The sequence below is a fragment of the Dacryopinax primogenitus genome (genome assembly GCF_000292625.1).
Source record: "Dacryopinax primogenitus strain DJM-731 SS1 chromosome Unknown DACRYscaffold_8, whole genome shotgun sequence".
NCBI lineage: Eukaryota > Fungi > Basidiomycota > Dacrymycetes > Dacrymycetales > Dacrymycetaceae > Dacryopinax > Dacryopinax primogenitus.
This window is the reverse complement of record NW_024467205.1, coordinates 954765-967503: the sequence shown is the minus strand read 5'-3', so window position 1 is coordinate 967503 and position 12739 is coordinate 954765. Positions and strand designations below refer to the sequence as shown.

General features: G+C 49.6%; 3 protein-coding genes across 3 annotated transcripts; all 3 read left to right on the top strand.

Moving 5' to 3' along the window:
* Positions 1-1231: 1231 nt before the first annotated feature.
* On the top strand, positions 1232-1606 carry DACRYDRAFT_107296 (uncharacterized protein; the record flags this gene model as incomplete). The annotated part of the gene is made up of 2 exons (XM_040768442.1): positions 1232-1376; positions 1425-1606. 2 exons carry the CDS (start codon positions 1232-1234, stop codon positions 1604-1606), a joined length of 327 nt encoding a protein of 108 aa, XP_040629264.1.
* A 1165-nt stretch (positions 1607-2771) lies between these two features.
* Positions 2772-3062, top strand: DACRYDRAFT_51943 (uncharacterized protein; the record flags this gene model as incomplete). The annotated part of the gene is made up of 1 exon (XM_040775072.1): positions 2772-3062. A coding segment is annotated over one exon (291 nt), but the record flags the coding sequence as incomplete, so codon positions are not given.
* A 6005-nt stretch (positions 3063-9067) lies between these two features.
* Positions 9068-12207, top strand: DACRYDRAFT_99991 (uncharacterized protein). The gene is made up of 2 exons (XM_040777647.1): positions 9068-11827; positions 11877-12207. Exons 1-2 carry the CDS (start codon positions 9416-9418, stop codon positions 12087-12089), a joined length of 2625 nt encoding a protein of 874 aa, XP_040629262.1. The 5' UTR covers positions 9068-9415; the 3' UTR covers positions 12090-12207.
* Positions 12208-12739: the final 532 nt, after the last annotated feature.

Genomic DNA, 12739 nt, shown 5'->3' with positions numbered 1-12739 from the left:
TTGTCCAATGTCTCTTTCGTTTCCAGCAACGGACTCTCCATCGGACGACCGAGGCACCGTCGACAACGGCACTTTTCTCAGCTCGTCTCGATTAGATCGTAGATTGTAGTCACTATCTACGTGCCTTGCAATACTTTGTCAACGGTGTGATGAGCAAATGAGGGATATATTGGGCGCTTTCGGCAGTTGAGGGAGCGACCGGGTTGTCAACTGTCGTCGTGGTGAGTTGACCCCGAGGATATGAGTTTGCAGGCATTCGAATGCATCGATATTCTTAGTAACATGAACACGTGTAAATGTTATGACAACCATGTGGACGATCGGTTGCGTGCCCTCTGTAGACCGGCCATGCTGTGATCCGCACCACCCGCGTTGCACGGAAAGCATATATGTATATACGATGAAGAAAACAAGATAATAACACAAAAATGCTCCAACTGGCGTTATCCGTTGTACGAGCATGGGTCGCCTGCCTAAGTAAATTCGTTGCATGGGCGATGATTCTACATTAGAAAATGAGGCGCCTTGCTGGCAAGGGAACATGGCGGAAAAGAGGATACCGTATGCGGAGTCTGGCAACCTTCGGGATTTAGTCCCGACCAGCTGTCGGACGGTTACCCCCGACCCGCCGCGGAGTTTGATTTACTTCCCTCCGGCAAGCCTCCTCGATTCCCGGACGTGCCCGTGAAAACCGATCTACCAGGAAAAGAGAAAGGTTGGAAGCATGCGCTCTCTTCCACAGCCCTACCGACCCTGGACGGACACAAATTAGCTGTCGTGGCGATAGGCGCACTGCCCACTAAGTTGTGTGAATCTGCTGTGGTTTCCTGTTCCAGCTGTATTCCAGTACAATCGTCTCTCCATTCCGCATTCCAGCAGGTTGTGTTGCATCGTGTTAGCTCTCCTTTCTTTAGTCAATAATGCACTATGTTTACCTCTTCCTGTCCTGCTTCTCTTTATGTCAACAAGCATTGAGGATCAGCCCTAAAGCTCCTGATGTCATCTGCACTGGACAGTGTGCCAGCCCATGCTTGTCAAACAACTCAGACTGGGCAACTGCACTCAAAGTACATGCTCAGTGCCACCTCCCATGGTGCTTGCCTGGCTATCTACAAACCCTCCACTGATCTCCGCAATGCACAAAGATGCATTGTGCATAGTATCAATGGCCTATCTGGCATCACAGTGCTTTGACAAGGCTTTAAACCAACATCAACATCACAACCCCTCAATGCAGCTGCAAGCCATGGGCAAGGTGCAATTCCCCTGTGTGCTGAAGAAGGCTCAGTGCACACCAGCCACACACATGCTGAACATGAAAGCCATCCAAGTTCAACATCAGAAGGATGCTGAAGATCAAAAGCAGTGCCTTTTAGGTGAGTTGCTCATCACAAATATGGCTCAATGCTGACTGCCCCCCACAGTGTGCCCAGATGAGAAAGCCACTATCAATTATCTCACGGAGGCACTGGGCAATGGCAGCACCATGGATGATATTGAGATGTGTATGATGGACAACAGCTCAATGGACATCAACAATGATGAGGGTATCCATGCCCACCACCTTGCTGTGCAGGCACTCAAGTGGGAATCAGTGATTCCTTGACTGGCTGAGGCATTTCTTCGATGGTGTCACAACAACATTCCACCCAATTTGTCAAGACCAGAGGTGGCAGCCAGGGCATCAGTGTGCACTGTCAATTGGGATGGTCAGTCTTCATTGCTCGTGTGTCACTGTACATTGACAGAGTTAACAGGCATTGAGATGATTACAGTTGTCTGTTGTCAGGATGGTGATAACCTCCTTGAACATCTCATTGAGCAGGGGTACATGCCCTGCTTGCTGGAAGTCCCTCAAATGGCAATAGCATTGCCCATTGTGGAGGTGTTCCATCACTGCCGACTTTGTGCTTTTGTTTCACATGAAGCATTTGCCCGCCTACTCTGTGATCTTCATGGGGTGTGTCTTTTCTATGAGTGTGGGCTTGCGGCACTCAACAATGCACAGCACCCCTACTGCCCATATCTCCATAATCAGCTGTCAGATGGTTACAATGCATGGATTGCAATGTGCCTGCACATTGATTGCCTCATGAAGCATGTGTTTAGGCAAGATACACTGCATTGGTAGTTGCTCAATTCTTGCCCGGCATGTGAGTACAGAGTATGATGCCACTTCATTGTACACCATGCATTGTTCACTGATGTTGCTGACAGCTACACAACAAACCCGCCCTGCCACATAGCAAACTGATCAGCTGTGATGGCAACAATTCCTCCAAGTGCTTTGCCCATGCCGGCCGGCAAGACCATTGCATCTTTCAGAGTGATTATATGCTCACTGTGAAGGAAGTTGATGAGTTCATAGATGATGTGCATCGGAAACACCCAAAGCATGTGAGTTGATTGGAAGCATTGTGCATGCAGTTCATTGACCAGATCCCAGAGCCCTGCCAGTCAAGGGCAGAACATGGATGCAGAGGCACAGCACACTGCTGATGAGGCAACATGCAATGCCCTCTGTACAGACAAGTGGAAGACCTCTCGTGCAATGGACAATGCCATGCATTGGATGGATGGGATGGAAGAAACAGGAAATTTTCTGTTCTCCTGTTGGCATGGCATGATTTTACTCTCTGCTGATATGATTTGAAGTGGTGAACTGTGAGTACAACACAACACTGCACAGTGTGTATGGTCATTCACATCAATGCAGTGCTAAGTACCCATTGGCCAGAATCAATCATCTGCTCAATGTCTTCGGCAATGATCTTGCACTGGGCTACAACATTGGATGTGACTTTTTGAAGACCGTTTCCTGCAGTTGCATTGCTGAAGCATCCTGGGACTTGAATCTACACTTCTATGTTGGCATGTTACATGGTTATGTGCACAATCAGAAGTGCCAGCTCCACTTTGATCCTTGTATTCTGAGCACTGCTGGGCTTGAGGATTTCAAAACTAATGAGTGGATTTTCTCCTGGCAAAATGGCACTGCCCACCTGTTCTGGTATGGCTCAAAATTTCATTGCCATATGAGTTTGCATCTGTTTTGGGAATAATGGGACAGTGATAGGCATGCAGTGCTTGGTGAGCCTGCCTCCCTGCAATGCACATTCCCCATTGCTCATTGATCATACAGCTGATTTTCTCTTCACCAAATACAAGCAGGCATTGACTATACTCGATGACCTCAGTCCCACTGTGCAACTCTATCAAGTAAGAATGCAGATTAGCAATGAATGATTCTGATCCTTCCTTGAAGTGGAGCAAAAGTACTTTGAGCAGTTGTGCAGTGAGCCAGAAGAAGATGTCACCCAATTTCATTATTTGGACACCTTGCAGGAGCTCAGTGCTCATGAGTGTGTTGCACAGTGCTCCATGCATGCAGACCAATTGACAATGCTGCAGGGAAAAACTCCAAGGATTCCAAACCTTTGTCAACATCACTCCAGACACATGGAACACTGTACCTGCAAAGGCACAAGAATAACAAGTACAGCACAAATATCTTTCAGTACTCTGTGCCCATGAACACCTCAATGCGCTCGCTGTCCAGTATGAACATGCACTGGACTGTGAGCAATGGACTCCAGACTGCCCAGAATGGAAAGACACACAAATTTGGAAAGCCAAGTCATGTTGATGACAGTGTCATATGTCAAAGAAGGGCAAGGGGGAATGAGGCACTGTGCAAGCTCATTGTACTTCTGTAAGGCAGTGTTAGGGCAACACAGGCTGACTAAGTCTGCTCACCTAAGAGTGCCAAGAGTCTAAGCAGGCAACAAGGAAGTGGAGTAGACCTGATGACTAAGACCTATCTACAGTATAGGTACCTGTGGATGATCCTAAGAGACCAAGTCTGAAGAGAGAGTCCCCAGGCAGAGTAGGCCTTATATTTATACCTCTGTGGTGGAACCTGCTAGAACATCTTGCTTACTCAGCCTAGTCAGGTGATCAGGTCATATGACCAAGGATGAGGTCATATGAGGTCATGCACAGCCATGCACAGCAGGTCACCTGACCATCCAATCCTTCCAGCAGGTTCCAGCACATGCCAAGGTATACCAGCTACTTCCATGTCATAAAGGCTTAGTCATGTCTCTTGACCAAGCAATGAGCTGGTGCCCTGACAGGCAGTCCAAATTGTGCCACAGCACTCAGACATTGCTCTGGCAATTGCAGTGCACATTGCATATCCTGGTGGAAACTCATCAATGTACATTGCAGAGCAGTTGCCCATTGACATACCTGTTCCCCTCAGATTGAGCTTCTCCAGCTCAAATAGTTGCTGTACAACAAGACCTTCCAGCAGGTCAAGTGCTTTGTTGTATTGCCTTTCCATGGCACACTGCTCAATTATTGTGATACTCACAACACAATATACAGACTGAGCAATGGGCAGATAAGGTTGTGCAGGAGATGACTGTGCAATGGCACCTTCTGCAATGCACAAAGGAAGAAATCTGCAGACTCGATGTAGAGATCCAATGACTGTGGTCTGCATTGCACCTTGAGCCTGGCAAGTGGCAGCAAATGGTGGAGCAGGAGAAGGCAAATGGTGCAGTGTTACTAGCCATGGAGATGCAATGCCACCTTGGCACTCAGCACTCCATTGATGCTGCTTTGTGACAGCACCTTCAGCAAATTTTTGCATTACCTGGCTTTACTGGCAATCTGACAGTGGGCGTTTGGGATGCACTGAGTGGTGATGAAACTCTCACTCTGTTGCTTGGGGCTGCATTGTGTGATGATGCAATGAAGGATGAGCCCGATTCAATGCAGGATGATGTGCTGGACGATGAAGCAGTGGATGAGATGGAGCATATGCAGCAGGCTTTTGCACAGTTGTTGGTGCCTTGAATGTCACTGCACATTGGCCGTTGCATCTTTATCTACTTCTAATATATTTAGCTACTATTCCAGTCTTCTCACTGTACAACTATCAATGCACAGAATGGAAGGCACAGTGGATAACATTGCCCACACTGGTACTGTGACAAATAGAGCTGACTAGGTTGATTGATGAGCATTGTTCCACATGCTGCAATGAACAATGTATCATAGCAATCTAGCATGTTGTTGCTATCTTAAATGCAAGCCTTCATCATCATGCATTGTAGCTGGAAAGATTAATTCAATGAGGTACATTGGGTGATGACACATTTGTTTGGAAAGAGCACAGTCATTGCAGGTGCATACTTTGATACATTTATTTGAATGACAAGGTTCAATGTACAATGGGTGATGATGCATTTGTTCAGAAAGAGCACTGTCATTGCAGGTGAATATGTTGATACATTGTTCAACAGACTGACTGGCTGCTTTCTACTCCAGATATTCTTAGTTTATTCAAGGAGCACTGGGTAGGGCACATCACCCTATTTTCATCATGCTCAATGCAATTGGCAGTTCAGATGTGAAGAAGGTTGCAATGTCCATTGTGCCCATGAAAGGGACAGTGTACTTCCTCTCAAGGAAGCGCAAACAGTGATGCATTTGTCGCATCCCTTCTGTGAGAGGAAGGCAAGATGCACTGTCTCAGCATACAGAAGAAAGGAGAATGAGGGTATTGCCCATCTCCAGGAACAGTCAGGCATAGGGCAATACAAAATGGAGGTGGAGAACAAAGAAACAATGCATCAGCACTGAACATTGCACCTGAGAAATCATAATTCAATGAGATTGCCCAATGGGGCTTGTCCAGCTTACACTGCTCATTGCTCTGCCCCCCATTTATGTGCACTGTCATGGAGATAGAGCCACAATCCTGACGGAGCATTGGGCAGAGTTGCGTATTATGACAAACAAGCAGGAATGACAATGAATGACGATGACAATGCACATGGTGTGGGGGCAATTAGAAGCATAAACATAGGGCCATTCAGCAGCACCCCCTCTTCTCTCAGTGAGCATTGGCCACCACCTACACTCTGCAGTCTGGACATGGCACAAACATATATATACAATGAGGTCAATGAGGCAGCACTGCACATTGCAGCACTTTCCCTTTCCCCTCAAACCAGCACCTTTGACAAGACATCCACATCATACACTGCTCACATCCACCCCACCCCCCTCTATTCCTCCCTTACCAACACCATGCACCAGGTACTCTGACCCTCTGTGCACTTCTACCTCTGCTCACCAGGCAATGGCCCCCTGTCACCCCTGCCCTCCCCCATTGCGTGAAAGAACATATCAAGGCCATCGATGAGGAGGAAGACATCGAAGAGCTGCCCATGCAGTGCCCTCACACAATGGGGCACTCCACAGTGCCCTCTGCCCCCTGCCCCCTCTGCTTGAACACTGCCTCGACATGCAGTGCTCCTCAAGCTAACCTGGCCAGCACTGTGCAATGCTCTAGCTGCCAGCGTCAGTTCGGAACTGCTCAATGGCTCCACAGTCTTTACATGTCTTTATGTGTTACATGTCTTTATGTGATTTGTCTGGTTTCACAGTGAAAATTGAGTTCACCTTTGGGCGCTGTGCATTGTACAACGCAGCTGTGTTCTGCCTCTTGGTTCTTTCCTTTTTCAAGTCATCTACTTACATTTCATTAATTACAATGCTCATTGGGCGGTGATGTAAATAGAAGCCTCTAATCAATTGTTGTTGTCATGTGTTTGAGCATTGTGCCTCTGGCAATGTGCAATGCCTCCAAGACTGGCTAGCTTCTTAGCAACCCTCATCCCTCAATCAACAATGCCCACTGCAAATTGGGCTCATCGCAAAGCTGTCAAGGAGCGCAATGTGGAGAAGCATCACCTGGCTGACCAGCTACTTGCTCAGGCTGAGGCAGCACTCAGCAAATCGTTGCACAATATCCACAACCAGACTGGCATATCTCTCCATGTGCTCACTGCAAATATGAAAGCCTGCTGCTCACAGTATGATAAGCCGCTTCGGCATGTCAACTTAGCCAATGTGGCTCAGTCACTGGTAGCAGCAGAGGTGAGGGAACACAGTACATCCACTTACAGTGCCCAGGGGCAACATGTGCATTGATCCCTGCTGCAGATGAGCAATGGCACAATGGTGATCTGCTTTGCACAGAGCACACTGCTCAGAAGCTCACTGAGCTGAAGAGCAGTGCGGAAGCATGCACTGCAGCCAAAGCAATGTTGAATGACAAGCAATGGAATTGGCATACTGCACTGTGCATGGACTACAAGGGGTAAGAGACAGACACTTTGCGCACCACAGACTCCTTCCATGAGCAGGTGAGTCTTCATCTGCTGACCTCACAGTTCAGTGTACTGATATCCACATCAGGCGACTGCTTTCAGCTCTTGAACAGGCAGTTACACTTGTGGTTTCATTGTGTGCGGCAACATCAAAGATACAGCAAAACCAATGTTCTATGGAGACAAGCTTTGCCATTGTTTTTTTGTAGAAATTGTAAAGGCCAACCCTGTTGAGTTGGCTCAGAATCTTGAGGTGTTTTGCACAAGTGGTGGGGCATGAGGTATGTTCACAGTTCAGTGCACCTACACCTACTCACTGTGCATTGAAGGCCTTGCAGAGAATACTGCATGATGCATGGTAGCATTGAAGGTGTACATTCATTGTACATTGAATGAGAGGCTGTGTGAGTTACTTGCCTTGGCTCAATGCACATTGCTCAATGATTCCTGTAGAGGCCATAATGAACAACCCTGCCTGTACCATGTCATACAAGATATTTTCAAGGGACATCGAGGACTGATACAACGTCATGTTGCAGGGTTGGCCACTGCCCATCCTTGCAAACCCATCTCAGGTTTCCAACATGGGTAGCTTGGATAAGATTCATGAAGCATTGGACAGCAGGAGCTGCTTCTTTCATCAGATGTCCTCCAATGAAATCAAACATCATACCATTGCGAGAGGAGAAGAGGATGCTGCTGCATGAGCAGAGAGAGCAGCTGTGGCACTGTCCAGTGAGGCAAGGAAGGGAGGGTGCAAAAGAGCACTGGGCAATGCAGACAGTGTGGAAAATGTGCATGCTGCAAAGTGTATGGCTGTGGGGCAATCCTTCAATGCACCAGAGCCCAATGGCCCAGCACCCATTCCATTCAGTGATATTACAAACATGATGGTACCTGTTCCTGGATTGTTCAGTGTTCCACCTGGTTTTGGGGCCCCACTTCCTTTGCTTTAGCCCATAGTTATTGTACATTGCTTCCAGTTGAAGCTCAAATATGTAATAATATTAAATCTACATCACTTGTTCTGTTCCACATTGCTTGGGTCCCAGTTCATATTACACCGCACCAGCTCAATGTCTGACATGTCCTGCACGGAAGGTAATATGACATGGAATAGGTGGAATCAAGGTGGAATGGGATTAGCGAGCGGAGGACCGCATATTAGCGCATGATGCGAGGGTCGCTCCGCTCGCTAATTTGCCCTACAAGCCCTCAGACACAGGTCCTCTTCCACTCCTGCGCTTGGTATTTGTGAGCGGGGTTTCTTAGGGCGAGACGGTTTGCCCCCCATGCGGATGCGGTCAAAGCAGAGACACGCCAGGGTGTAAGGGCAGAAAACGGTATTAGGCACATAATAACTCTACTGGCAAACTAATGATCTGTTTGTAAAATGTAGAGAGAAAAGTAAATAACAAACAAATATATAATTATTATGCGGAAAAGGTGCGGTAACATGATGAAGTAACTTGACGAGGGCGGGGCATATCAAGACCGATCTATACGTCACCAGAGCGGAAGCAATACGTCACCTAAACGATTGCACATGAAAGAGGCAGACCAGCAACTCAGACTCACCACCACCAAGCCGTCCAAAGTACTACTCTCCGTAACTGTTCGTCCCCGTTTTACTCTCGACCACCATCTCTTTCGTCGTCTACCTCGACCTGCTTCACTTGTTCCAAGTCATTACCGGTGACGACGGACCAATCGGTAGCATTCTTTTTACCTCGCCGCATCAAGATACCATTGCGTAAGCCGGTTCTTGCCAGCTTGCCATCCCTAAACTACCTGCTAAACACCGGCGGGCCCCGGCTTTCCAGCGCCGAAACCGAGCCCACGGGTCTTCACTTGCGCCCAACCATCTGACCGCAACTCGGCCTTATTGCATAGCCATTATCAGCCGGTGCTTGCTCATACACATCAATACCATCTGTCCAGCGCACTTGCTTCTGCGCTCGATATATATCCTCGATTGCATTCATCCACTAGTCAACCATAAATTATCGAGCGCAATGCCCCACTGCAAGACGACGGTATCCCTTGCATGATTTGCTCCTGGTCAAATGTCTAGCATCCCCAGGCATTCAAAGAGAAATTTTATCAAGCACTGCGACATTTCGCCCAACGATCAAGGCAGGAGTCAGTGTTGCATATCGTGATATTCACACCGCAACCTACGCATACGACTTGTTCTTAAAGCCCCGACTTGCACTATACCACACAACATGAACGGGCATTTATCCTTTCAGAAAACCGAACCTGACGAGCCATCGACATATACAAAAGCGATACTACTACGGGATGACCGGTCCCTAGCTGTACGACGAGCAGGATCTACCGACTCGGACGGGACATCGGAAGGAACTTCCGTAGACACATCCCCAGAAGCCATTCCAGACGCGTTGCCTACAGTTGCCGAGCGCGTATCGAAGATGAACGGGGAAGGCTTGAATATCCAAGGGCGGTCCAATGGAGTAGAGGACGTGATTACCCCAAGCTCCTCCCCTTTGAGTGAAGTGAATGGGGACGGTCCAGCAGCGCAAATAGTGGAGGTGGATTCTTCAAACGACCCCACACCGATGCCATCCGATTCTTTTGTGGGTCCTCTCCCCTCACCAATGACAAATATTGGAAGTACGCCAGTCCCTGCTTCCAATGGTCCGCCATCTCCTCCACCCCTAATCATTCCCGGGACAACCTCGCTTCCAAATTCTCCGGATCCGAACAATCTTTCATCTATTCAAGCTCGACGATTCACCGCTCTTACCACACAAACAGCGGGTAACTCGCCTATCTCTCCTCTGTCAGGTCGACATGGCTTATCTCGCCCCGTCATCGGCGCCATGCCGTCAATGTCGAATATGCGTATCACCCCTGCCGTCCTCCTCACCCCTGTTGTCCCCCGACCCCTAACACTATTTCCTCTCCCACCTGTGACGCCAATCTCCGCGAATGAAGAAGATCCCGAACAAGAGGCGCGTCGAGCACGAAGGAATGTGCCCATCCTGATGTCCCCTGGCACGCAGGAAGAACAGGTGGATGATGGGGGCAGTAGTCCAGGAACTTCTGACGACGAAGGCGACGGTACTGATTCTGAGGGGACGAGCGAGGAGGGGACGAGCACAGAAGGAGATGCGCGAAGCACACGCTCCTCAAGTGAGGGGAGCAGCAATATCGCCCTGTCTGATAGCCCTGAACAGGCTGGCTTACCCCCGCGTGAAAGGGCGGACAGCACCGCTACAAGATCCAGCTATCGCACGGCACGCACAAGTAGGAGAACCGCAAAACAGAGACAATCGATGTTGTCTATGGCCGCTGCGATGGCTCCCCTTACAAGACCGTTCAGACCGACTACCTCCCCCGACTCAGACGAATTGCCGACCGTCGATGGTACTCCGACACCTGGCCCGTCCAAACCTTCCAAGATGAGAGAGCGTGACTATTTTACTCCCAAGAGTGGCTCTTCTCTCGCGGATGGAAGCGCTCTCCAAACTCCTAAACCACCCACAGCGGGCCGACCGCGAGGCGTCACTGACGCCGAAACCCGACCTCGGCCCAGCTTGTACCATCAGATATCCCGCAGCTTGATCGATCTTTCCGTCGAGATCCGCAAGCCTCTCATTCCCGACCCTGTGCCAATACCTCAACCCATCCCTGAAAATGACGTTCTGATGGCGAGCCCTGTTGCCGCCCTCAAGCGACGTACCTCGCTTCCCTCCGTTAATCCTCCTGCGTACTCGCCGCCGCACCCACATAATGCGGTCGTGCGTATATCGGCGAGGGAAGAGGAGGGCATGGAGAAACTTCCTGCATATTCATGCGGCGTCCATATTGAAGGCGTTCTCCTTCGAAAAATGGAGTTCGCCGCGCCGGGTGTACAGGCGCGTGATAGAAGCTGGAAGAAGTACTGGTTTGAGTTACATGGCTCAAGTCTGAAGGTGTTCAGGCATGATCTGAGGAAGATACCTGTGAAAGGGTACCAGGCATGGGACGGCAAAGGGTGTGCAGAGGCTGGCAAAGCGCGGCATGTTCATCTTCCCGAAGGCGTTCTGGAGGACAAGGACCGTGCGATCCAGTTGGAACGAGAGAAGAGCAAGTTCGAGGCAGCGCGCAAAGCGAGGAGAGCGAGCATCAATTCTGTCACGAGTGACACCCGGAGGATATCGACTGCGTCTGCACTATCTCAGACCACTCGCCCTAGTTCGCGCGCCAGCACAGTCCCGACCTCCCTTTACTCTCGCACTGCGAGCACTGTTCTAAGCACAAACCTTTCAAGCACGCCACCCTCACCAAATGGGCCGATTCAATCCTCCCCTGTCTCATCTTCGCCTGAGCGCCCAGGCCCATCGCCATTCGAGAAACTGTCCCCACCACCAACGGCCTTCGCTGTTCCCGCTCTGCGGGATAAGGAGACGAAGTCTGCACCTTCTTCCGCAAACACAAGCACATTGCGCCATCCGCATTTACCCAGCTTCCACCACGGGAACGCGATGCTGAGGCACTACACGATGCAAGGCGCAGAAAGTGGTTTAGGCGCGGATTACAAGAAGCGGAGGAACGTGATCCGAGTTAGGGCAGAAGGCGAACAGTTCCTCCTACAGGGCGAGACGCTCGTAGAGGTTGTGAATTGGATCGAGGTTGGTTGAAACTGGTCCCGATACAGCACAAAATGCTGATTTATGTTAGGCGTTCCAAGCAGCAACAAATATCGCGCTCGACCTGGATGAACGGCCTATGCCAAAGTTGCCTACTCTGCCCCGGCGCCGGAGGAGAAGGCGCCTTCCTCAGGAAGGAGCTAGTGGGCCGGATTCTGCGCACCCAATATCACCAGGTACTCCGGTTGGATCCAGTACACAAGCGAGTGTACCCAATTCCGCAGCCTCTACGAGCCGCTCTTAACCGGACTCCGGACTCTTCCACTGTGACATAACACCGAAAACGATTACTGTATCCATGGATTACCACCTCCACTAGTAGCCCGTACACGTTCTGCTTTCCGCGATGTAGCATACTCTGTAAGAATTCACGCACCGACAATGATTTATGATGTCTATTCTGCTGTGTGGACAGCAGTCTAGTTGCGTTGAATACATGGGTGATGTGACTCGACTGAACATGCGTCCCGGGAATGTGTTTGATGGTGTGCTCAATGCCAGCAGGAGTTCTAATTTATTCCGACTCCGCCCGGAAGCGCGGTACTCCTGCGCAAAGTTAGGGGCTTCCCAGAGAGAAGCGCCCGACATTTGATGAGATTTGTGCACCCTCGAGTGCCTTAATGTAGTTAATGCTTTGATTCGCAAACAATGAATATCACGGTGTATATCCGGTCGAATGGGAACGATGAACCGTCTATGTCGCCCCACATCTTGGGTGGCGCGTCGACCTGCAGATTTTGACGCGAGTTTTACAAGCTTATCATCGTACACTGGCCGGGAGAGGACATCAGGAGTTGTGCAACAATAATCGCGACGTGGATATTTGATCAACAAAGGGGGCTGTTTTGATACAAAGCAAACAAGTGTATCCGAAAAGTCGAGCCATGCCAATTA

Excerpts from the sequence above, each read along its gene's own strand:
- DACRYDRAFT_99991 (XM_040777647.1), top strand. The coding sequence starts at position 9,416 with ATGAACGGGCATTTATCCTTTCAGAAAACCGAACCTGACGAGCCATCG. Across the intron at positions 11,828-11,876 it reads AGGTTGTGAATTGGATCGAG|GCGTTCCAAGCAGCAACAAA; the intron begins GTTGGTTGAAAC and ends GATTTATGTTAG.